Source organism: Hippocampus guttulatus, chromosome 8, assembly GCF_054856545.1.
Source record: "Hippocampus guttulatus isolate MCC_2025c chromosome 8, RoL_Hgut_1.0, whole genome shotgun sequence".
Taxonomy (NCBI): domain Eukaryota; kingdom Metazoa; phylum Chordata; class Actinopteri; order Syngnathiformes; family Syngnathidae; genus Hippocampus; species Hippocampus guttulatus.
This window is the reverse complement of record NC_141268.1, coordinates 20158803-20181042: the sequence shown is the minus strand read 5'-3', so window position 1 is coordinate 20181042 and position 22240 is coordinate 20158803. Positions and strand designations below refer to the sequence as shown.

Genomic DNA, 22240 nt, shown 5'->3' with positions numbered 1-22240 from the left:
AGCAACTGCGAATTGGAAACGAACCCATGTAAAATGTGACTGGATTTGGTTGTGGAATCAAATTTGGCCTATGTGTGGAGTTTGCATGAACTGAAGGCTGTGATCAGACTTCTAAAATACTAAAAGGTTCAAACAGCTTATTTTAAGAGATTTCACAAGACTGAAGGTGAAATCTGTTTGAAAATGCTGGCAGAACAAGAATTGGACGATGGGATAAAGGGCCAAAGTTCAAAAGCAAGCAGTTCGAGTTCGACGGTGGTCGCATCGCCACTTACCTGAAAGTGCTGGAAGGCGCGGCGTCGCTCGTCCATCCTGTCGGAGAAAGTCCGGAGGGTCCTAAAGAACAGCAGGATGTCCTTGCTCTCCTCCACTCTGAAAGGACATTTTCGCACATATCAGAGTGAAAACATCCAACATCCATCTATTTTCTAGAGCGCTTTGCCGAACCGGCTCACTTTTCATCTCCAATCACAGGGCATGTCAATCACTGTCATGGATTCGTCAACTGCAATCAAACCACTTGCAGCCACCACCCAATGTATTCGTCGAGTACATTTCTCAACAGCCTGGTGTGGGAAAGGGTCTGATCCACCTTGTTTGTGGAATTCAGGTCAACACTGTCGCGACTATGAGATCGCTGTAGATGGCGGTATTAAGTCGCTTTGGATTGCGGTAATCCGCAGCGTTTGAATAAAAGGTCAGGACTGGATGCTGAAAGTTGGCTTGTCATGTCAATCATGAGGAAGAAAAAAATGTCAACATGTTGGAAGTCGGGCAAATTTATGCACCTCACACATTCAGACACTGTGTGTGGATTTCCAGACGAGCTTTGCTTGGACCCTAAGAAACATGAAGACGGGAGGCCACCAGAGCACCTCAAGAAAACCGCAGGTAGTTTCAAGGCCGGAAAGTTTGACTGTGCAGCAGAGATGTGCGGAAATTACTCACGGTTTTATGCTATTTGCAGCAGGGCTCCGTCCTCATCCCGCTTTTGCTATACTTCAACTGGCATATTTTTCCTGAAAATTTGGGTTGAATTCAAAAATTTCCAACCTTAGTGCTGGAGGTTGGTCTCTCCACAAAGATTATTCCTAAATAACAAAAGGCGTGGCACAAATAGAAGAAACAATCAGCTATCAGGCCTCTGCCTGAAATTATTTGTTTATGCCCATTTGGGTGAGCCTGAAAAAAAATTAAGAATTTTCCACAGGGGCCTGAGGGGCTTGACGGTGAAGTTTCCACGGATTGTTATTCCACCGCACGGAGCCGATGGAAACAAAACGGTGGGCGAGAGAGCAAGAGAGAAAGTTGTACTTAAGTGTGGTGCTCTCACCAACTGGATAAATAATTGCCTTTGACACTTTGCGTCTTCAGTGGAGCACGAGTTAAAACCTACAATCTGTCAATGCAAATATGTTCCAGTGCGGGCACAAGTTGAACTGAGAAGATGTGCTTTTTTTTCTTTTCTTTTTGCCAAATTGTCACACGCGCTGTTCAATTTACTCCTTGGTGTGGTCTGTAACTACAAATTAAAACTGAAGACTCTGACATGCCCAATTTTGAATGCCAGCCTTTTTTTCAGTATAAGGTATACAATATCATCATAAAAAATTTGAAATGTGACATATTTGTTCCATTATTCTATTGTACATAGGTTAAAAGAATTATTTTAAGGAACAAATAATTGAGTTACTGCTCACACTGGCCCCTCTCTACTACAAGGCCAATGTTGAGTATGGTTTTTGGGACCATCACAACTATCATCCAGGGTGGAGTGAGGGGATTGCGACCAAGCAAGCGGCTACTTCTAGATTACAGTTTGAATTAAAAATGGAATGTCGATTAAAAACAGAGGCAGCACATCAAGTGTTTCCAATTAGCGTAGCAGACTCATGCCCAACACAAACACTGTTTTGGGCATTTTATCATGGATTTTTGATGGTATTGAGATCCCTGAACATTAAATTGGACATATTTTCAATTACTTTGACTACAAAGAGTTGGTTCTCTATTGTGGCATTGTGAAATTAAACAGTAAACCCCAACTTTTATTGTCAGTTTTTTTTTCTTACGGAGGCTTCATTTTGTTGCTATGAACAAAAAAAAAATGGTGTGCAAAGATCATGGAGGTATGTGTCTTTTTTCCAGAACTGGGGTTCTCCACTTGAGTGCCAAGAGGCCTGTGTTGGGGTGACCTCAGTGCATTTTGGCATCACACTATCAGTCTGGAAAAAGAAGCCGCAACACCGCCACCCCCTCCCCCGCCAGGCCACATCTGACTTTCTTCAACTCTGGACCGAGAGTCCACAGGGTTTATGGCTCATTTGGCTCGGGACTTCCAAAGAGACAAGAACGTGGCGTCACTAAATCAGCAGCTCTGCTTGTGAATAAACCCAGCTCGATGCGACGGTGGAGAGTGAACGTCTCAGTGTCACAATCATTAGCCGCAGTGTTTTTCCACGTGCTGTTTTCCAGACAGGCATCGTCCAGATGTGAGTGGGGAGCACGGCGAGCTTCACACATCTGCTAGGACTTGCTAAAGCTCTCGCGGGAGCCTGGAGAAAGGCAACCTTGAGGTACACCTTGCATTATCCACTCGCTGCTCTCTTGCGGACACCAGTAGACGCGGGCCGTCATCGCCTCAAGCTTCAGTGGAATGACGTGAGCAGGAAGTACATGAACACTCACCCGGAGAGGAAGCTGCTGAAGTTTTGCAGGTCGCCGGCACCCATAACAACATTGAAGCTGGTGATTGACTTTTCAGGCCGCTCACCCCCCTGTAACACAAATACAATCCCTAACCAGTTGTAATTTCAAAAGACTCCCCCCACCCCCAATTAGGAAATAAAGGGACCAGAAATAATATGTCAACATTGTTTCCCAACAAGGGTTGGACTGCGCCATGGCTGCCCTTTTGTCACAGATTCTATTCATAACCTTCATGGACAGAATTTCAGCCCAGGTGTTGGTGCCCTCAATAGTGCAAGCCCTGAATAATGATCTCAAGGCAGTTCCAAAACATTTTCATCTGAACAACTCGCCCTCACAAGCAAAACGGAAAAACAAAACAGGAAAGTTTCGCCTCCGAAAACATTGAAACCTTCCTCCCGGCATCCATTTTGGTGTTAAATTACTGAGCAAACACTGAGGTTACCCGGAGAGGAGATCCATCTCCATGCGGGCGGGAACAGAAAAGAAAAAAAAAACAGCACAAAACGAATTTAAGTTGTATTAAAAGAGCGATGGCTATGTGAATAATGGCTTTCACTTCGTGCGGCATAACTCGGCCGTGTAATGAAAACAAGATTAAGCTTTGGAACATGTTGACCATGAGAAGCAGCTGTTCTCCTTTTTAATCTCAATAATAAAAACTTTGGGATACACAAAAGGTCATTCAATGATACTTTCATATCATTTTACAGTAATATTTCTTTTTTATTATTGTGTTGAAACCTGTAGCAGAGGTCAGCTGCTCAACTCATCACAGTGCACCAAAGAGTTTGAAGCTCTGTCACCCCCTCTTGGCCATATAACCCACTAGCATCGCTTTCGACTGAGACGCGGAAGACCCTGGAAAGGGAATTCAGACATTTATTCTAAGTAAGGCGGTCCAGTGGTTAGCGCGACGACCTCATAGTGCAGAGGTCGTGAGTTCGATCTCAGCTCTAGCCTTCCTGTGTAGAGTTTGCATGTTCTCCCCAGGCCTGCGTGGGTTTTCTCCGGGTACTCCACTTTCCTCCCACATTCCAAAAAACATGCATGGCAGGCTGATTGAACACTCTAAGTCCCTAGGTGTGAGTGCCATTAAAAGAATGCAAAGTGAAATATACTCCATATTTCACTCAATTTTATTTACTATGGGGGTGGTCTGGAACGCAACCCCTGCGATGGAGGGGATTTTAGTTTTACTGTATTGCAGATTCTTCGCTCTACAGCGGGATTTTGCAGTGATTGTTTCCCACATGGACTGTTGCTACTTTCTCATGTAACAATCAGCGTGAGCCAGGAGGAAAGAGTGTGTAAAAGACAGAAAATGTCCAAAGTTCTTAAGAACAGAAGCTAAAGTGCAGCGTGACTAGTGAAAAGTCCATCCGTCTTTAGTTACTCAACTGCATGTCTGTGGGAAAGTAAACATTGTTCCCTAATTGAATGAAGCCTAGCACCACTGGTAAGAATGAATCGTAATCCTCAGCAGGTGGTTTGGATAGAGCGGGCGGGGCTGGTGCATTCAATCGCTTTATTGAAAAAACGGCAGGAAAAGACAGCGAAGACAAGCACGTTCTTAGCCAAGTGCCTCAAGTGACGTAGTCCCGGAAAGTGGCTAAAGCTCAACCTAGCAAACCGCAGGTCACACTTGACGCAATTTCCCATCTACAAAAAAAATGGTTTTGAAAGAGAACAACATGTAAGTCAACCAGCGTCATGACCCACCTTGACCTCTGAGAGCTCGAACTCCACCTCGAACTTCAAGTCTGAGCACTGACCAGACACACGTATCTGCTCCACTGACTTGGTGTCGCCTAAAATAGACACAAACATAAACTTTCCTTTACAGTCATTAATATTTTTGAGACACTTTTTTTCCATGAGAAAAATAACACTGTGTGGTATTTTACTCCATAAAACATACTGGAATAGCTATTAATGCTAATATAAAAACAGGATGTAAAGATATAAACAGTTTGTGCATCATGATTTCATGCATTAATTCAATGGCCATGGTCTTTTCAATGAGTGCGCCTTGGCCAGAAGGGGGCAGTATAATCCAGAAATACTCGACAAGATCAGACGAGGAAAAGAAATAAGACCGTTGCAACTTAAAGCTGCAGTAATATATTTTTGTTTTTCGCAGAGGATAAAGAATATATGCCAATATGGTCTGTCTACGTGCGTGACTACCACTCATGTTCAAATGGAAAATTCTTTAAGGGTTTAAAAGTATGGCAACGTTAATGCAAGTTTCTTTAACCTGTCTATGGCGTTGGTATTGTGTGTTAGCATTAAAATGGCAGCTTTTCACAAGGTTTTGTGATTTGTTTAAGACCCCTTGCGCTATAACCATTCATGAGTGGTAATGTGACTGTGAAGTCCAGGGTGTAGCCCAACTCCAGAAAGTACTATTTTTTTCCCCCAAAATATGTTTTTGTGACATACTGCTTTCCAGAGTGCATGCAGTGAAGCTCCTCAAACTGATGCCGTTAATGTTGCTCTGATGCTCCAGATCCTCCTCCAGCTGCTCCACCTCCTCCCTCAGACTGGATAGAACCACATGGGCACCTTCCTGTACCGTGTGTCCACACACCAGCGATCTGTCACGCACGCATGCAGACGGCTGTCAAAATGCTATCAGGTGTGCTTGGGAGCTTCTTTGTGCTTCTTTCGGGTATTTAGTGATAATGATCATGCAGATAATCATCATCATTTAGGTCATGATAATTGTGAAGTGAAATTTTCGTATGGCTTCTATCTTTAGTTGTATGAAAGAAGTTTAAGAAGGAATAAAACTCACAGTGCGTGTTGCATTGGTTGGCTAGAATGCAAGGTGAGTTCCTTCTGGTGTTTTTGACACTGGCCCTGCAGTTCCGTCACTTCTGCTTGGAGACGTCGAATGTTTTCCTCCAGCAGCATCACCTCCTCCGTGTTCTCCTCGTTCAGTTGTTCCTCCATTCTGACGGAACAATCCGGACAAATGCATCAAATATTATATTATGTACAAACTTGGGTAAGACAACAGCGTGAAGCAGAAACAAAGATGACAAATCCACTTATTTAATGATACCCCAGCACATGAATTCCAGAAAAACGGTTTGCTTAACGCAGATAACACGTAGACCAATGATATTAATTTACCCTTTGGCTACTTGTTGGGGATGACGTCATCGACTGCATATGAACAGACAGCTTTCCCTTGTGTTCCTAAACACACACCGAGTGTCCACTCCCTACAGCGCTTTGTTGAAATTACCAAATGTAAAAAATATATAAATGGTTTACTTAGCTAACACTGGCTTAATATAAATATTGAGTAGTCGAAAGAGTACATTCTGCTAGCTAAATTGGGACGCCGACCAACTTTAAAGACATATGTTGACAAAGTCACGTCAAAAAATATTAGGCCACATGCATTAAAAACGCCTGACTAATGTTTGAAACATAAGAAATACACAAAACTGTAACTTACTCGGTGAGTTGTCGATTTTTTTTACTTCCCAGACACGTTTGGAGACTCGCGCCCTGTGAACGCGACCACTTTGCCTTACGTCAGGGGGCCGATGAAAATAATTTAATCATTGGGAATATATCTATTTTAGTTCCAACGCAGTTCTTGTATTTAGGAGCATACGTTAAAAACATTAAAATAATATGACTCCATAACAAACACTCATAGGCCATATCAAATAAGCTATCCAAGATGCACATTTCTCGAACACCCTGAGCAAAATGGTTCAAGAATGACGCCACTGGTATCTCCCTTATTGATGGATTGAGCCTTGATTTTCGTCCAATTGCACAATTTTTTAGTGATCAGAAATTCATTAAAAATGAACGTGATTTTATGTACTGTTTATTTATTTACTGTAAATTTTAATGTAGTACGGTGGTAGCGGAACTAATGAGTGGTAGAGCAACACTAGCGGACTGTAATGTCGGCCCGAACCGTGGTGTCGAGCACTTTTCAATGTAACACCTGCTGAATCCATGTGAGGTAAATATTTCAGCAATTTCTCTGCACATGTGAGTTATTTTACACGTTGGTCGTTTGGGTTGGTAGCACTTCGACTTAGATTATTACTGTCGATGTCGTAGTTAAGTTTTTACTTTAGCTTGGTTGGTTTAAAGCTACGAGTAACGAGTACACTTGAATGATAACCACAAATGGTCACAGTTTAATCGTTTTGTTTTGTTTTTGTTTGTTTGTTATTTGCTGGATTATTGTGGACATTAACGTTTGACGTAGACATCGACTTGTAATGCGAGTGTGCGCCCACATAGAACCTTGTACAAATAATAGCTACATGTCAGACGATGTACTCGCTGAGTGAGCCAAGCTGTTATAGAATTAGGGTTAAAGTCTAATGAATTAAAAACAATTGTATTTGTTCAAAGACTGTCACGCCAGCATCCACTTTCTAAGACATCCATTTGCGATGATTATCATCATTGCAAATGTTTATAAATGTGTAAAACTCTGAGTCTAGTGCTTGTATATTCAATCTCTATTACCTCGGATAATGTGATTGCTGTACTGTCCTGTCCAATGCTGTCCTGTGCTCTACTGTAAAGTATTGTGCTGTCCTGTCCAGAAAGATGCAGCGTCTCTACGTGGGCGGTTTAAGCCACTCAGTCACCCAGAAAGATCTAATGGATCGGTTTGGCAAATTTGGAAACGTGGAAGATGTGGAGCTCCGGACCCGGCGGGACGACGAGGGTGAGCCTTGATTTTACATGAACACACCTGAAAACCAAGGAACAGCTTTTCTACCTTATTCCCATTTAGTCTTCATACAAATACTAATTAAAGCACAGAACAAACAAAATGCATGAGGCCATGGTCTTACAGCCTTAAGACAATTGGCTGGCTTCAGAAAAGCTACAAAAAAAAGGAAGCCATTGGGATACTTTGATGAAAGCTTGTCACAGAAATATTAAAACAGCTGGTAACTGTTATTTTGAAAATTTACATTTTTTAATTTCCACAGTAATCAAACCCGTGTTGCTTCCTAGGTGTTCCCTACAAAACATTTGCTTACATCAACCTCAGCATTTCCACCACAGACCTGAAGAAGTGTAAGTGAATTTAACAGCAAGATATAGTCCATAAAAAAAAGAAGCAAAATATGACACTATGTGTTTGGTTTGTTTCTCAGGCATGACGGTGTTAAACAAATCCAAATGGAAAGGAGGAACGCTGCAAATTGAACCTGCCAAGGAGAGTTTCCTGCACAAGTAAGCGTATTTCTTTACGGACTTTGACCCACTTTGCAGGTGCTTGATGATGTGCCCTGTGAGTTGAGGATATTTTCGCCCTAGGCTGGCTCAGGAGAGGCAATTGGAGCAGCAGCGTCCCCGTCAGGATACAGACAACAAACAGCAAAATGCCCCCAAGCTGCTGGAGTCTTTCAGCAAAGCCGGTGTGGAAAATTTCACCATGAAGGCGGCCGTGCCGGGCACAGAAATACCAGGACACAAGGTGTGTCTGCATGTGTGTGTTTACCTGAACTGTTATAACCATTCATGAGACTAATCATGTTGTGGAAAGTGAAATTGATGGTCTGGGCAATTAATCAAACACAAATTGTCATCGCAATGGAGTAGAATGCGATTTTTTTTTTTTTTTTCAAAACTGTTTTAGGGGTGGGAAGTTGTTGTTGTGGTAAACGCTTAAAACAAAATACTACAAGTCAAAATGTTGAGTAAGTGAAGAATTTGTTTGACTTTATTTTAGCCGAACCCTAACACACCAATACATTTATGTGTTTAAAAAAAAAAAAATGATATGTTGACTGTTTTTCCTTTTCAGGACTGGGTGGTCAGTAAATATGGCCGCGTGCTGCCGGTCATGCAGCTGCGCCGTAAGAAAGGCACCAAAACTTGCACCATCAAATATGACCCGTCCAAATACTGCCACAACATCCGGCGCTTGGACCCACCCACTGCCGTCGCTGACCCTTCTACCCCCGTGGCCCAGCTCACCTGGCAGATGAACGGCGGCGACGATGACATCAGCAGGAAGAGACGAGGGGAGTTCCCTCCGTATCGCCCACCAAAGCCCAAAAGGACTCACACAGATGCGCTCGAATCCATTCGAGCTGCTAACCAAGCCAGGTAACAAACCTTTGATGGGGGTTTTTTTCTGCCTCAAGTCTTCTCGACCACCTCTTCCATCTCAGACCGGCGCAGGTTGTCAGCTGCGCCAAGCTAAAGAATCATCAGCCGATGAATGAATTCGCGCCGGCAAACGACAAGCGTCCGGCCCAGAGGAGAGAACACGCACGTTACGAGGACAGCGATTCGGAAGAGGAGATGCGCCGGCTGGTGGCGCTTGAGCAGTCTTCCCACAATGCACCAGGGAGGGACGTGGAGGACGACAACCTGGAAGTGGTGGGAGACAACTACTTGGTCAAGTTTGGAGGAGCCCGGCAGAAGCATCGCGGTAAAAACAAGTTTTTCCAAGTGTGAAGTTTGGGGGGGATTTGGATGTGTGATTTGGTTGAAGTGCAACAATTAATGAAAAAATTTATAACAAATTGGTTATCAGATTAATCGTCAGCTCTTTCCATCATCGATGAATCGATTAATTGAGACCTTGTAAAACGTGAAATTGTCCAAATCCTCAGAATTTCAGCCTCTCAACAGGAAATATTTCTGTCGTCGTCCATTAAAGCACTGATTATCTTCAGTCACGATTTGTTTAAAAGAAAAAAAAAAAAGAAAATCAAACGAAAATGTGTTCGATATGACACACGTTCAACTATTCAAACACACATGCGATGAGGATTAATGACCTTTTGATATCATTAATTCAATGCATTGCAATGCATTCTGGGAAATAAAAAGCAAAGTTGGGTTTTGTTTTGTTTTGGTTATTTTTACGATATATAAACAGTTGTCCCATTAATATCCTCGGCTATTAATGGGGAAAAGGGATTTTCTGGGCAAAAAATCAAAAAACAAACATGAATATTGCTTTCAGTCACTACTGCTCTGTGCATTTGTCATAATTCATTGCAACTTTGTCGGGAATTCTAGGCAGCCTGATGACCCAAGATGAGGACGATTACGACTCTGCTGACACGGACGAACTCTTCACTTCAAGGAAACGTCCTCTTCCTCCACGGGAGAACATCTCAGGAGAAAGGACGGCAGCGCCGAAGAGAAAACGTGAGGAGCAGGACAAAGGGACAAAGAAAACAGCTGTTCTTTCCAAGGTAGCCAAGGAGGAGGACTCTACTGGCACCGAGGAAATGGCCACTTCCAGGAAGCCTTCTCTTCCTCAGAAGAAGAACATCCCTGAAGAAAGAACGGGAAAGGCCAAGAGGAAAACCAAAGAAGACAACGAGGGTTCAATGGAGATGATGACCGTCCATTCCGAGGAAGACGAGGACGAGATGGAGTCTGCCGATTCCGATTACGAGGCCATGTTCGCCAACGTCACTCGTCTGGAAATCTCCCTGGCTGATCTCCACAAGCTGGCCCAGGAAAGCCTGGAGAAGCGTCCTCCGCCGGATGCTCAAGTCTCGCCGGCGCGCGTCCCCAAGCGAGGAACGCTGCCTGAGGACATCCTGGCCGACCTCCTGGGGGACGACGGGAGCGACGACAAACGGGAAGCCAAGAAGGAGAAGCAGAAAGGGAGGCGGGTCGCCAGGACATCGCTTCCCCCCTTTCGGGGCACGGCCACGCTCGACGAAGATGCGCTCAAGAAAACGGACGTGCCAGAAAACACGAAGGACAAGTCCGATGGGTCTTCGTCTTCAGTCGAGGAGGAGGCGAAGGCGGCAGCGGTGGCGCGCCCTCCGCGGCTGAGCCCACAGGACGAACAGGAAGAAGTTTCTCCTGACTCGGAGGAACTTCCCGTTTCCGGGAAACCTTCTCTTCCTCCTCAGAAGAACACCTCCGAAGAAAGAACGGGAACGGCCAAGAGGAAAATCAAAGACGAGGACGAGAGGTCGAAGGAGATGACCGTCCCTTCCGAGGAAGACGAGGATGAGGTGGACTCTGCCGAATCCGACGATGAGGCCACGTTCCCTAACGTCACTCGTCTGGAAATCTCCCTGGCTGATCTCCACAAGCTGGCCCAGGAAAGCCTGGAGAAGCGTCCTCCGCCGGATGCTCAAGTCTCGCCGGCGCGCGTCCCCAAGCGAGGAACGCTGCCTGAGGACGTCCTGGCCGACCTCCTGGGGGACGACGGGAGCGACGACAAACGGGAAGCCAAGAAGGGGAAGCAGAAAGGGAGGCGGCTCGCCAGGACATCGCTTCCCCCCTTTCGGGGCACGGCCACGCTCGACGAAGATGCGCTCAAGAAAACGGACGTGCCAGAAAACACGAAGGACAAGTCGGTGGCGCGCCCTCCGCGGCTGAGCCCACAGGACGAACAGGAAGAAGTTTCTCCTGACTCGGAGGAACTTCCCGTTTCCGGGAAACCTTCTCTTCCTCCTCAGAAGAACACCTCCGAAGAAAGAACGGGAACGGCCAAGAGGAAAATCAAAGACGAGGACGAGAGGTCGAAGGAGATGACCGTCCCTTCCGAGGAAGACGAGGATGAGGTGGACTCTGCCGAATCCGACGATGAGGCCACGTTCCCCAACGTCACGCGTCTGGAAATCTCCCTGGCTTATCTCCGAAAAATGGCCACGCACAGCTCGGAGAAGCGAGCTCCACCAAATGCCCGAGTCACGTCGGCACCCGTCCCCGAGCGAGGAATGTTGCCTGAGAACCACCTGCCCACCTTCTTAGGTGACAGCAGTAGCGAGGACGAACGGGAAGCCAAGAAGGAAAAGCAGAAAGGGAGCACGGTCGCCAGGACAAGGCTTCCCCCCTTTCGGGGCACGGCCACTCTCGACGAGGAGGCGCCAAAGACAACGGGCGCGCCAGAGAACAAGAAAGGCGAGTCAGATGGGTCTTCATCTTCATCCGAGGAGGAGGCGGAGGAGGCGGTGGCGGTGCCCCGTCCGAGGCTGAGCGCTCGGGAGGAAGAGGAGCGTCAGATGAAGGACAACAAGAGGAGACTGGCGGCCGTCGAGCAGAGGCGAAAGGAGGCCGAGGAGCACAAGAAGCTGATCCAGGGGGCGCTTGCCAACCTGGTGAGTTCAGTGTTGCCACATCAGGATATTATCATCATCAAATGTCGTAACATTTTACTCTTGGAATGTGTTCCGTGTCATTCTTCAACCGCGTTTCTTTTCTGAAGTTATTTTGGTTTTTATTGTGAAAATCAGGGTGTCATTATGTCAAATTACAACCTTATTGGTCAAGTTCATCTGAATTTCTGTGTTGTTCTTGCTGTGGTTTTATTTAATTCTTGCTAAATTGCCGCTGTGACCTTTTTTTAAAACTTATTTTTCATAACTTTTGCTTTTTTTCCTGAGAGATTTAGATTATACTCGATTTTACTGCTCGCAGAAGATTTGCAATTTTTCCTTTGTAATGTTTAAGTTTTACTCCGAGAAATGGTTTTTGTTTTGTTTTTACTCATAAAATTACAACATTATACTTGTAAATTTAGGACTATTTTTTAAAAAATATTCTCAATGAATTTTGTATTTGCATCTATTCCGGATCTGCCCTCATATTTTTGCTTGTACATCAGTTTTTTATAATAATAATAACAATCGTAAAATATGAACCGTATTTTGCGCACAATAAGGTGCACCTAAAACCACTCAACTTTTGTCAAAAGCCGATGAAAGGCGCTTTATAATTGGATCAATATTCTGATTTCTTGGACGTAGTATTTTTAAATGTTCTGTAAAGCGCTTTTTTCCAGCTGCAGCCGTTGCGAAAGCTCAATATCAATAAGCCTGCATTGTATTGTGTTTTCTTTAGTGTAGCTCTATCTAGTGGATGCATACTGCAACTGCAGCCACTATTGTAGATTCTATTCGGCTTATAACGCGGGGCGCGTTTAGGGACACATAAAGCCGTATCGGATTCAAACTTTCAGTTGACCCGTGTTGAAAATAATCGTTTGTCATTTAGGATGCTGTGACTCCAAGAACGGGAAAGCACATCGTCTTCAATTTCGACGACGACGAGCCTACAGCGCTCGCCGCCGATGAGAGCGTTCCGGTCAGAGACAAGGTGAGCCGCGCGCTTTTAACCGGCACTTTCAAACAAGTCGGCAGGCTCCTTTCCAATGCGTGTTGCATTCAGGACCGCGCCGCGGCGTCAGGGCCTCGACTTTTCGGCAGCAGTGAGGATGAGGATGAGGAGGACGGTGATGAAGAGGAAGACGGCGGCAGGTTCCACATCAGGCCTCAGTTTGAAGGCCAAGCAGGACAAAAGGTGACCAATCCATCTTCTTGGAAATGTCATCGTATCAGTCCTTGACGCACATCCCGAACCCACGCGCGTGCGTTTGTGTTTGTGTGTGTGCGCGCGCCGCGTGTTGTTTAGCTGATGGAGTTGCAGTCTCGCTTCGGCACGGACGAGCGTTTCCGGATGGACTCTCGTTTCCTGGAGGAGGAAGAGGACAATGAATACAACAAGGAAGAGTCGGGTCAGATCTTGGGATTGTTGCATTAGGACCTTTTTTTTTTTTTTTTACCGCATTGAAAACTTAATTTCATCCCCCTAAAATGAGAACTTTTTCTTGTTAATTTTTTTTTCTCTCCTTAATTTACATTTCCTTGTCATTTCTTTTCCTAGAAGCAGAACTTTTTTCCTTAGAAATTGTCAATTTTACCCCCCCCCCCCCCAAAATGTCCTTTAAAATGTACAATTGTATTCTCCTAAAATGCGCTATCCATCCATCCATCCATCCATCCATCTTCTACCGCTTATCCGGGGCCGGGTCGCGGGGGCAACAGCTTTAGCAGGGAAGCCCAGACTTCCCTCTCCCTAGCTACTTCTTCCAGCTCTCCCCGGGGGATCCCGAGGCGTTCCCAGGCCAGCTGGGTGACATAGTCACTCCAGCGTGTCCTGGGTCTTCCTCGGGGTCTCCTCCCGGTGGGACATGCCCGGAACACCTCACCAGGGAGGCGTTCAGGAGGCATCCGAATCAGATGCCCAAGCCACCTCATCTGGCTCCTCTCGATGTGGAGGAGAAGCGGCTCGACTCTGAGCCCCTCCCGGATGACCGAGCTTCTCACCTTATCTCTAAGGGAGAGCCCGGACACCCTGCGGAGAAAACTCATTTCGGCCGCTTGTATCCGGGATCTCGTTCTTTCGGTCACGACCCATAGCTCGTGACCATAGATAAGGGTTGGAACGTAGATCGACCGGTAAATTGAGAGCTTCGCCCTTTGGCTCAGCTCTTTCTTCACCACGACAGACCGATACAACGTCCGCATCACAGCAGACGCTGCACCGATCCGCCTGTCGATCTCTCGCTCCCTCCTGCCCTCACTCGTGAACAAGACCCCAAGATACTTAAACTCCTCCACTTGGGGCAAGATCTCTCCCCCGACCCGGAGGGGGCACTCCACCCTTTTCCGACTGAGGACCATGGTTTCAGATTTGGAGGTGCTGATTTTCATCCCAACCGCTTCACACTCGGCTGCGAAACGCTCCAGTGAGAGTTGGAGAGCCCCGTTTGAAGGAGCCAACAGCACCACATCATCTGCAAAAAGCAGGGATGCAATACTGAGGCCACCAAAACGGACGCCCTCAACGCTTCGGCTGCGCCTAGAAATTCTGTCCATAAAGATTATGAACAGAATCGGCGACAAAGGGCAGCCTTGGCGGAGTCCTACCCTCACTGGAAACGATTCCGACTTACTGCCGGCAATGCGAACCAAACTCTGACATCGGTGGTATAGTGACCGAATAGCCCGTATCAGGGGGTTCGGTACCCCATACCCACGAATAAATAATAAAATGCGCTATTTTGTGACAATTTTTTATTTTTATTGTACTCAAATTAGTACTACCCCATCCCATAACCCCCGTCATTTTTTTCGATGTACTCTTTGAAAATGAGGACTTTTTTTTCCACCTCCAGGCTGTTTTCTGTTAGGCTGCTTTTTATACGCACTTTTTGTCTTTGTTGTTGTTGACGACGATGGCGGTGCAGAGGTCAAAACAAGCGTGGCGGAGGATGAGGACTTTCTGCAGGAGGAGAAGAGGAGGAACATGTCTATCCTCCAGGGCCTTCTGGGACATCAAGCCAACAGCGCAAAGCCCTCCGCCAAGACCAAAACCTTCAGGTCAGCCTCACACTCAGGCGCACGCACACAGACGTAAAATGTTGTGTCAGCGTCGGGCTTCTAATAGTTTGCCGTTTTTCGTTGCAGTGCTTTTTGGTTTCATTTCGACTTTGGTTGTTGATCGTCAATTCCTTTTGGGATTTTTTTTTTCTTTCGAATATGCTTTGTTTTAATTCAGCTTTTGTTAGTTTTAGTTTATTTTAGTGTGCGCAGTATTTGTGCAGTGCGAGATAAAAAATACAACAGAAAAGGCCACAATAAGTATTGTATAATAAGATCAAGTAAACTTCAATTCCCCTTCATTGCATCATTGTTTGTTTTACGATAAGATTTTTTTTCTTTTAACATCATGACCTTAGAAAGTCTATTGTTGTAGAAGACATGGTGCGCGTGCATTGTTTGCAGAGATGTGTCGGCGTTGCACTACGACCCCAGCAGAGAAGAGCATGCTGCCTTCGAAAGCAAAACAGACAGCAACAAGAAAAGGTATGGAGCAACAATCACGCCCTAAATCAAATACCGATTCAAGCGTATTCATCATTCAATCGAACTGTGATGAAATCATTGTTGGTTTTAATCAGGAAAGAAGAATTGCGGCTCATTTCTAAATTGCATTTCGAATTCATTTCAGTTGGACACTTTTTCTTTAAACTTTAGAAATCTCTGTTCCGTCACTCCCTGTTCTATGGTTATCATCGCCAACGTGTAGTGCGCACGTGACGTTTCCCCCTTCGCGCTCTTTGGCAGCAAGTCGGCACGACGGAAGAAGCGCGAGGAGGCTCAGAAGCTTCCGGAGGTTTCCAAGGAGATCTTCTACGATGTGTCGGGCGACTTGAAGACCATGTTCGGACCCGCCGCCGTCCAAAAGCCCGCCGAGCAGCCCAAGGCCAGCTGGGAGGAAGAGGAAGAGGAGGAGGAAGAAGAGAAAGATGAGGAGCAGCCCACACCAGAAGAAGCTTCCGGGTTCATGTTCTCCTTCTTCGGCGACGATATCCAGACAGCGAGCGAACACAAAGGTGCGCCTCTTGATGCGATATTACGAATGGCAAAGGGGACGTTTTAGCCACTGAGGACCTCAGTGGGCTAACCCTGTTGTGGGATTTAGAATGGACCTCTAGGCAAAAAAATGTCTTTGCGTCCCCAGTAACCCAGTAATATCCATTAGAAAATTGCATTTTCATTCCTCTCACATCGCTGCCATTTATTTCCTATACTGCCCCCTGCTGTTGACTGAAATTGATATCAAAGTTCTCTCTGGCTCACTTTGCAAATGTCACAGATCACCCTTTTTCTACGTTTGGCCACGTGACGTTAGCGATGCGAGCCCGAGGGCACTTTGATGTAGGATTCAGTCGACAGAACAGGGTGGTGTTTCCATTTTTAAAAACTGCTTTTTTTTCTGGTCATATTTCAATTTATTGTCTTTAAATGTTCATAAAATTAATCTTTTCAAATTGTATATCTTATATACAAAGTAATTAGATGTACTGAAAGTCAGTTTTTAGGAGGAAAATTATTCCTTTTAAAAAATGAGGAGTTAATTCATGTCATGTTTAAATGTTATTCTTGTAAAATGTTGACTTTTTTGGAATGTTTCAATCTATTGCAGACTATTTTTGTCATGTTTCAATCTATTTTCAATTGACTTTTTTTGGGGGGGGGGGGGTAATTTTACCTCATTTTCTGGTTTAAAAACAAACAAAAGACTACACTCTTAAAATGTTTGAAGCTTGGGATGATTTTATTCATTCATTCAATTGCCATAAAATTCGGACTCTATTTTCATCCAATTTACTGCTTCATTAGCATAACGTTGAATTTTGATCGAATAATGATGATGTTTAGAGTACAAGGCAGAGAGCATCCAGGCCGCAAAGGTGTTCCGGTGGCAACAAGACTCTCGCCTACAAGACAGCAGCGAGGATGAGGAGGATGAAGAGGAAGTGCAGCAGGAAGAAAGCAGCGCAGCGCCTAAAGACACAACGTGAGAATGATACTCCACTTTTTTCTTTTACTGTCAAGTGCAGATGGGTCGAGACGGTACAAATGTGAGTCTTTTATGAAACCATGTTTAGAACATCTTTCAAGTTGACAACTCATGCCAAGTGAAAAAATATGTTTTTGTCCACAGAGAGGAAATGGTTTCATCCTCAAACAATTTCTTCTTCTTCCGCCTTGATGACAGCAGATTGACAGGTAACGTGTTTATTTTTTCTGCGTTTTCGTTTGTTGTGTAACATGCGTATCAGCATTTCCTCTTGTTGCGTTTGCGCAATGTTGAACTTTTGGACAACGTGGCCGGTCAGAGGGTCCCAAGTGGTTCTGTCGCTCGTCTCAGCTGGAGGAGGAGCGAGAAGAGTGGGAGGAGCGACGAACGGAGCTCAGACAGGTGAACGGCGTTCACGTTTGAAGGCGCGCTCGCCTGGCATTGTGCATACGCTAAAAAAATGTGTTTTCTCTGTCGTTTTGCGCTCAGGAGTACCGCAAGAAACACAGGGATGCCTGCAGGAAGATCAAATTCTCACAAAAGACTTGAACGCTTTCAACTTCACACAAGATTTTTCTTTTTCGTAAATAAAAGGAATATACAACCTAATTTCAGAGAAAAGCTAATACCGCTTATCTAATAATGCATAGCTATTCATTTCTCTTCTTTTGGCATTTCTTTTGTCAGCTGTTGTCTTCCATACCTCAACACATTTTTGACAACCACAATGTGTTTTTGAGCCTTCAAGTATTTTCAATGACATCAGCCAAATAAATGAGGATTTGTATTTTCCCATTCTGTGTTTCAATGTATTTTTCAACATTAGGCTCAGGGATACGTATAGAGAGGGGGGGGGTACTTGACAGAAAATCAGGTCCGAATTTAATATCAAAGAGAATCAGATTAGCAATAACCGTGTGTATTATTTCTCTCGGCCCCCAATTACTGACCACTTCCGTTTTCTTATGTAATACTTTTATTTGGAAAGGCATAACCGGATGTTTTGCTGTCTTTCGCGGTAACTTAAAAGAGCTCAATTATTGGTCCTTAACTTTACGCATCAGCACCGGGAAGGTCGTCACATTGATGGAAGTTCTATGAGGAAAAAGTTCCTATTTTTATTCGTGCGTATGTTATAAAGCCGGAGTTATTAGTTCATCTCCCAACATGAGCACGCTTATCTTTCTTTTGTTTCTTTTTGTCGGGCCGGCCGAGCTCCGGAGCCGCGTCCGCCTCCCTCCGCCGCCTTCCCCCGAAGAGGCGCACCTCGGCCGCGGCGAAGATGCATCGGAGGTTCCCGGAGCGAGTCGAGACGTGGCTCCCCGGAGACGAGAAGACCCGAGCTGGTACTTCACGACCCCGCGGGTCACGAGCACCAGCGCGCTGCGTCCTAACTCCTCGACGTCGTCTTCGTCGTCCTCTGGGCCGCCGCCACCGCCTCCGCTGCTCTTCCCCGTGGCCGACGGCTCGTACTGGGCTTACGCGCTGATGCTGCTGGCCCTGTCCCTCTTCTCGGTGGGCATGGTGGGCAACCTGGCGCTCATATGCACGGTGTGGCACAACGCGTACCTGCAGAGCGCTTGGAACTGCATCCTGGCCGGCTTGGCCTTCCTGGACTTTCTGGTGCTGTTTTTCTGCCTGCCGGTGGTCGTCTTCCACGAGCTGACCTTCAGACGCCTGCTCGGAGGAGCGTCGTGCCGCCTGGTGCCTTACCTGGAGGTCAGCATCTTTAGTCATCGCAACAACTTCGTGTTCAAGAAAAAGTGCAGATAGTTGTGTACAAAAAGACTTTAAAAATGCTGCCTTTAGATTCTGACTTGTTTATAATCATCAAAATGACACTCTTCCCCCACATAAAATTGGGATTTTCTTTTCCCAGTCATAGTGCTGTCAGTTTTATTTCTTTAATTTTTTAATACTTTTTCCTCAACGTTTTTTTCGTTGAAAAATTCTATCTTTATTTTCATAAAAATTTGAATTTTTGATACCCCCCGCCCCCCCAATAATTTGGATTCCTGTCTCATCAAAGTGTGATTTCTGACATTGGAGTCCAGTAGTTTGACTCCAGTGTCAGAGAAGTTGGATTTAGACATAAAAGGAAGACTTTCTGATGATACAATTTCAATATTTTTGCCTCCCTCCCACCAGAGCTGATACTCGGATCGTAGGTTTAGGGGTGCTGAGCACCCGGCCAGCCAAGAAAACCTTGCACGGTTTTGTACATTTCAACGCAAATGTACACATCCCTCTCTTTTTGTCCGAATAGAAATTCTCATTTTAAGGTGTTGAGGATGTTTTAAAAGCGCCAATGAAAAAATGTCCTTACTTTTAGGGGTGTTGGGATTCAATGTCGGGGTGCTTCGACACCCCCTGTCCTCCAAAGTGGGCTAAAAACGCCTATGCCTGACACATAAAAAAATAGAAAAACATCTTTTAAAAATATTGAAAATATATCTACCACTGGTAAATCAGCAGGTGCCAACGTTTCTTTTGAGTGGCAGGAGGGAAGGAAAGAAGAAGGAGGAGGAGGAGGAGCGCCACCAAGTTGGCCGAGGTGACATTTTCGCCTTGGCACCAAAACGCTTTTGTGGGTTTAGCAGTTTTCCTCCTTCTCTTGCTGTGAAAGGCGCAAATCCGGCTAATGAGTCTTAGTGCCGTTGTCATGCTAATGAGACTAATCAGATGCCCCCATTAATGATCTTAACTTTGCGCCTTAACAGCGGGGACGAAGACAAGTGGGATAATCAGCGTCTGCTTTGGTCTTGTGCCTTTTGTACACACACACACACACACACACACACACACACACACACACACACACACACACACACACACACACACACACACACACACACACGTGCTTTCAAGACAGGGAGTGGGTTTCAAACAAGGGTTAGGGTTTCAAGCTAGGGTTCCAAGCCAATTTTAGTTCTTCTCAACTGGGAATTCAAGCAAAGACTTGGGTCTCAAGTGAGTGTTTGAAGCTCAGGTTAGGGTTCCAATTTAGGGTTTCAAGCATAGATTAGGGTTTCAAAACAGCATTAGAGTTTCAAAGTAGGGTTTCAAGCCAGGGACTGGGTGTTAAACAAAGGTTCAGGGTTTAGGGCGTGATGAGGGTTTGAAGTTTTGAAATGAGTGTGTGATTTTTGAGCGCCTCGTGCCAGGTGACATCACTGGGCGTGGCCACGTTCAGCCTTTGCGCTCTGAGCATCGACCGCTTCCATGCCGCCACAAGTCCCACCCCCGGGCCCGCCCCCAGGGTGGAGTCCTGCCGCTCCATCCTGTCCAAGATGGCCGTCATCTGGTTGGGTTCGCTGGCGCTGGCCACCCCTGAAGTGCTTCTTTGGCAGCTGCGGCGGGAACCCGTCGGGCCGCCGGAACTCGTCTGGTGGCGGGAAGCCGTCGGGCCTGGCGGCGCGTCCTTGGCAGCGGACATGTGCGTGCGCGAGCCGTCGGCGGAACTGCCCGACAGCGTCTACTCGCTGGTGCTGACCTATCAGGAGGCCCGAACCTGGTGGATGATTGGATGCTACGTCTGTCTGCCGCTGCTCTTCACGTTGGCCTGCGACCTGGTGACTCAACGGGTATGGTCCCAACAATCTTACAGATTTCATCTACTGCATGTAACAACACACCAACGTGTGTGTGTGTGTATAACATGAACAAAATACCACTGATTCTATCTACAGGTGTCAGCGCACCAACCCGCCAAAGCGGCAAGCAGGCGCTCTTCCTCTTCTGCCTCCTCTTGTGTGTCTTCTTCACGAATGAAGAAGAAGCGTCATCAACATCATCATCATCATCATCATCATCATCATCACCAGCACCACCACGCTCACAAGCCCAATCTTCGCTCCACCGTGATGTGGCTGACCGCCTTGTACGTGGCCTGCAACATACCCGACAGCGCGTGTAGCATCGCGCTGGCGTACGTGGAGGCACCGGTGACGGTGGTGGCGGCATCGGGTCTAGCGGGACACTTCTTCCTGTTTGCTCGCTGCGCCGCCACGCCCGTGCTGCTGCTGTGCTTGTGTCGCTCGCTGGGTCAAGCCTTTCTGGACTGCTGCTGCTGTTGCTGCGACGAGTGCCTACCCGACGCGTCCTCGTCGGCCTCCACCGCCACCTCCGCGCTCTCCTCGCCCTCCCCGACGTCCTCGATGCCCTCCGCACGCGACGATGCGTCGCAAGCCATTGGAACGCCCTGCTGAGCTGAGGTCTCTCAGGTGATACTCGACGTAGGGTTTCAAGCCAGGCTTAGCATTTCGCATTAAGGTTTCGAGACAAGATTAGGGTATCAAACAAGGTTTAAGGTTTGAAATTAGCGCTTCAACCAAGGGTAAACTGTTGAAAGTTGGCTTTCGTGCCAGCTCTAGATTTACAAATGACTGTTTGAAGTTTTTCCGTGTGAGCCAACATGAGTTTTTTTGGGCTTTTTGGCTTCCACCAGCAAACTGATTTTTTTTTGGCACATCCTTGTTATGAAGTTGTTACTAATGCGTAGTAAGCATCAGAAACATTTCCTGAGCCTGATGTAGCACTTATCCACACACACAAAGCGTCACTCTTGAGAAAAACTTTTTCTTTCATTGTTTTTTTTTTTTTTGCTTGTTCATTATTTCTTCTTTGGTCATCTTCAAGCAGGAAATTGTTCACACTGCTATTTTGTTTTTGTTCATTGACGGAAGTGCCCCCCCCCCCCAAAAAGAGAATGAAAGAAAGAAGTGTGGGCCTTTTGCTTTGAGCACACAAAATGGGCAAAGTTGCCACGGAGAGCAGGCAGGAATTCACTAGAGCACAGACCAAACAGCTTTCAGTTATTCTTTTTTTTGGGGGGGGGGGGCATAAAAAGCGAGACATGAAGAAGAAGTATTGTGGAGCTACATGTGTTCCATTGGTTGACAAAGAAATAAAAAGTCATCTGTGGGAGGAGTTCTTTTTTGGAAGGAAACCTGGAAATGGCTCACATGAGCATAGAAACTTTTTTTTTATGACCATCACGGCTGACTTTCTGCATCCGTTCAGGCATGGCTTTTTGGTGGGTCTACTCATGATAGACAAGCCAACCAAATTTTATGTTGCTCTGTCAAATTGGGATCCGTAGCTTAATTTTTACCTCAGATTCATTACAAATTCCCATTCGCTCATGATAACCGAATGTCTTCATTTATTGAGGACCACCTGGAGCCACCCCCCCCCCCCCACCCCGAGTTCTCTTGTGACGCTCCGAGTCTCTTTTGAGATGAACTCTTTCCTCTCACATGCTAGGCGACAAAGAAGAAGAAGAAAAAAAAGGAGGAGGATGGGAGTGAGGCCTCCATAAGAAGAGCGCTTTTGTTCGGGCGTTCTCTCTGGCCGCCCCAAAGCAAGGCTGGAACAAAGCCGCATATCA

The 22240-nt window shown here is 46.0% G+C and overlaps 3 protein-coding genes across 5 annotated transcripts in view; 2 read left to right on the top strand and 1 right to left on the bottom strand.

The window, feature by feature from the left end:
* Positions 1–6247, bottom strand: part of cenpp (centromere protein P) — a 60139-nt gene extending 53892 nt beyond the window's left edge. Inside the window, exons 1-6 of the mRNA XM_086118419.1 lie at positions 6182–6247; positions 5510–5668; positions 5155–5309; positions 4432–4520; positions 2689–2777; positions 276–372 (exon numbers count right to left, since the gene is read on the bottom strand). Of these exons, the coding sequence (XP_085974545.1) occupies positions 276–372; positions 2689–2777; positions 4432–4520; positions 5155–5309; positions 5510–5667 (588 nt within the window). The 5' untranslated portion in view covers position 5668; positions 6182–6247. The remainder of the gene's footprint in view (positions 1–275; positions 373–2688; positions 2778–4431; positions 4521–5154; positions 5310–5509; positions 5669–6181) is intronic.
* A 419-nt stretch (positions 6248–6666) lies between these two features.
* nol8 (nucleolar protein 8) lies at positions 6667–17647 on the top strand. Of its 3 annotated transcripts, XM_086118253.1 has the most exons (18): positions 6667–6706; positions 7305–7429; positions 7726–7788; positions 7869–7947; positions 8032–8191; positions 8522–8826; positions 8892–9154; positions 9751–11801; positions 12697–12798; positions 12871–13002; positions 13114–13216; positions 14732–14864; positions 15270–15350; positions 15612–15880; positions 16710–16848; positions 16996–17060; positions 17171–17253; positions 17341–17647. In XM_086118253.1, the coding sequence occupies exons 2-18, from the start codon at positions 7309–7311 to the stop codon at positions 17398–17400; spliced, it is 4209 nt and encodes a 1402-aa protein (XP_085974379.1). In that variant the 5' UTR covers positions 6667–6706; positions 7305–7308; the 3' UTR covers positions 17401–17647. The 3 variants fall into 3 exon arrangements, with proteins under 3 accessions (XP_085974379.1, XP_085974378.1, XP_085974381.1); XM_086118252.1 differs by having other exon boundaries at positions 12697–13002; XM_086118255.1 differs by lacking the exons at positions 16710–16848; positions 16996–17060; positions 17171–17253; positions 17341–17647 and having other exon boundaries at positions 12697–13002; positions 15616–15844.
* A 322-nt stretch (positions 17648–17969) lies between these two features.
* gpr37l1a (G protein-coupled receptor 37 like 1a) lies at positions 17970–21774 on the top strand. Its single transcript, XM_086118256.1, has 3 exons — positions 17970–18570; positions 20016–20435; positions 20541–21774. The coding sequence occupies exons 1-3, from the start codon at positions 18019–18021 to the stop codon at positions 21057–21059; spliced, it is 1491 nt and encodes a 496-aa protein (XP_085974382.1). The 5' UTR covers positions 17970–18018; the 3' UTR covers positions 21060–21774.
* The last annotated feature ends 466 nt before the right edge of the window (positions 21775–22240 follow it).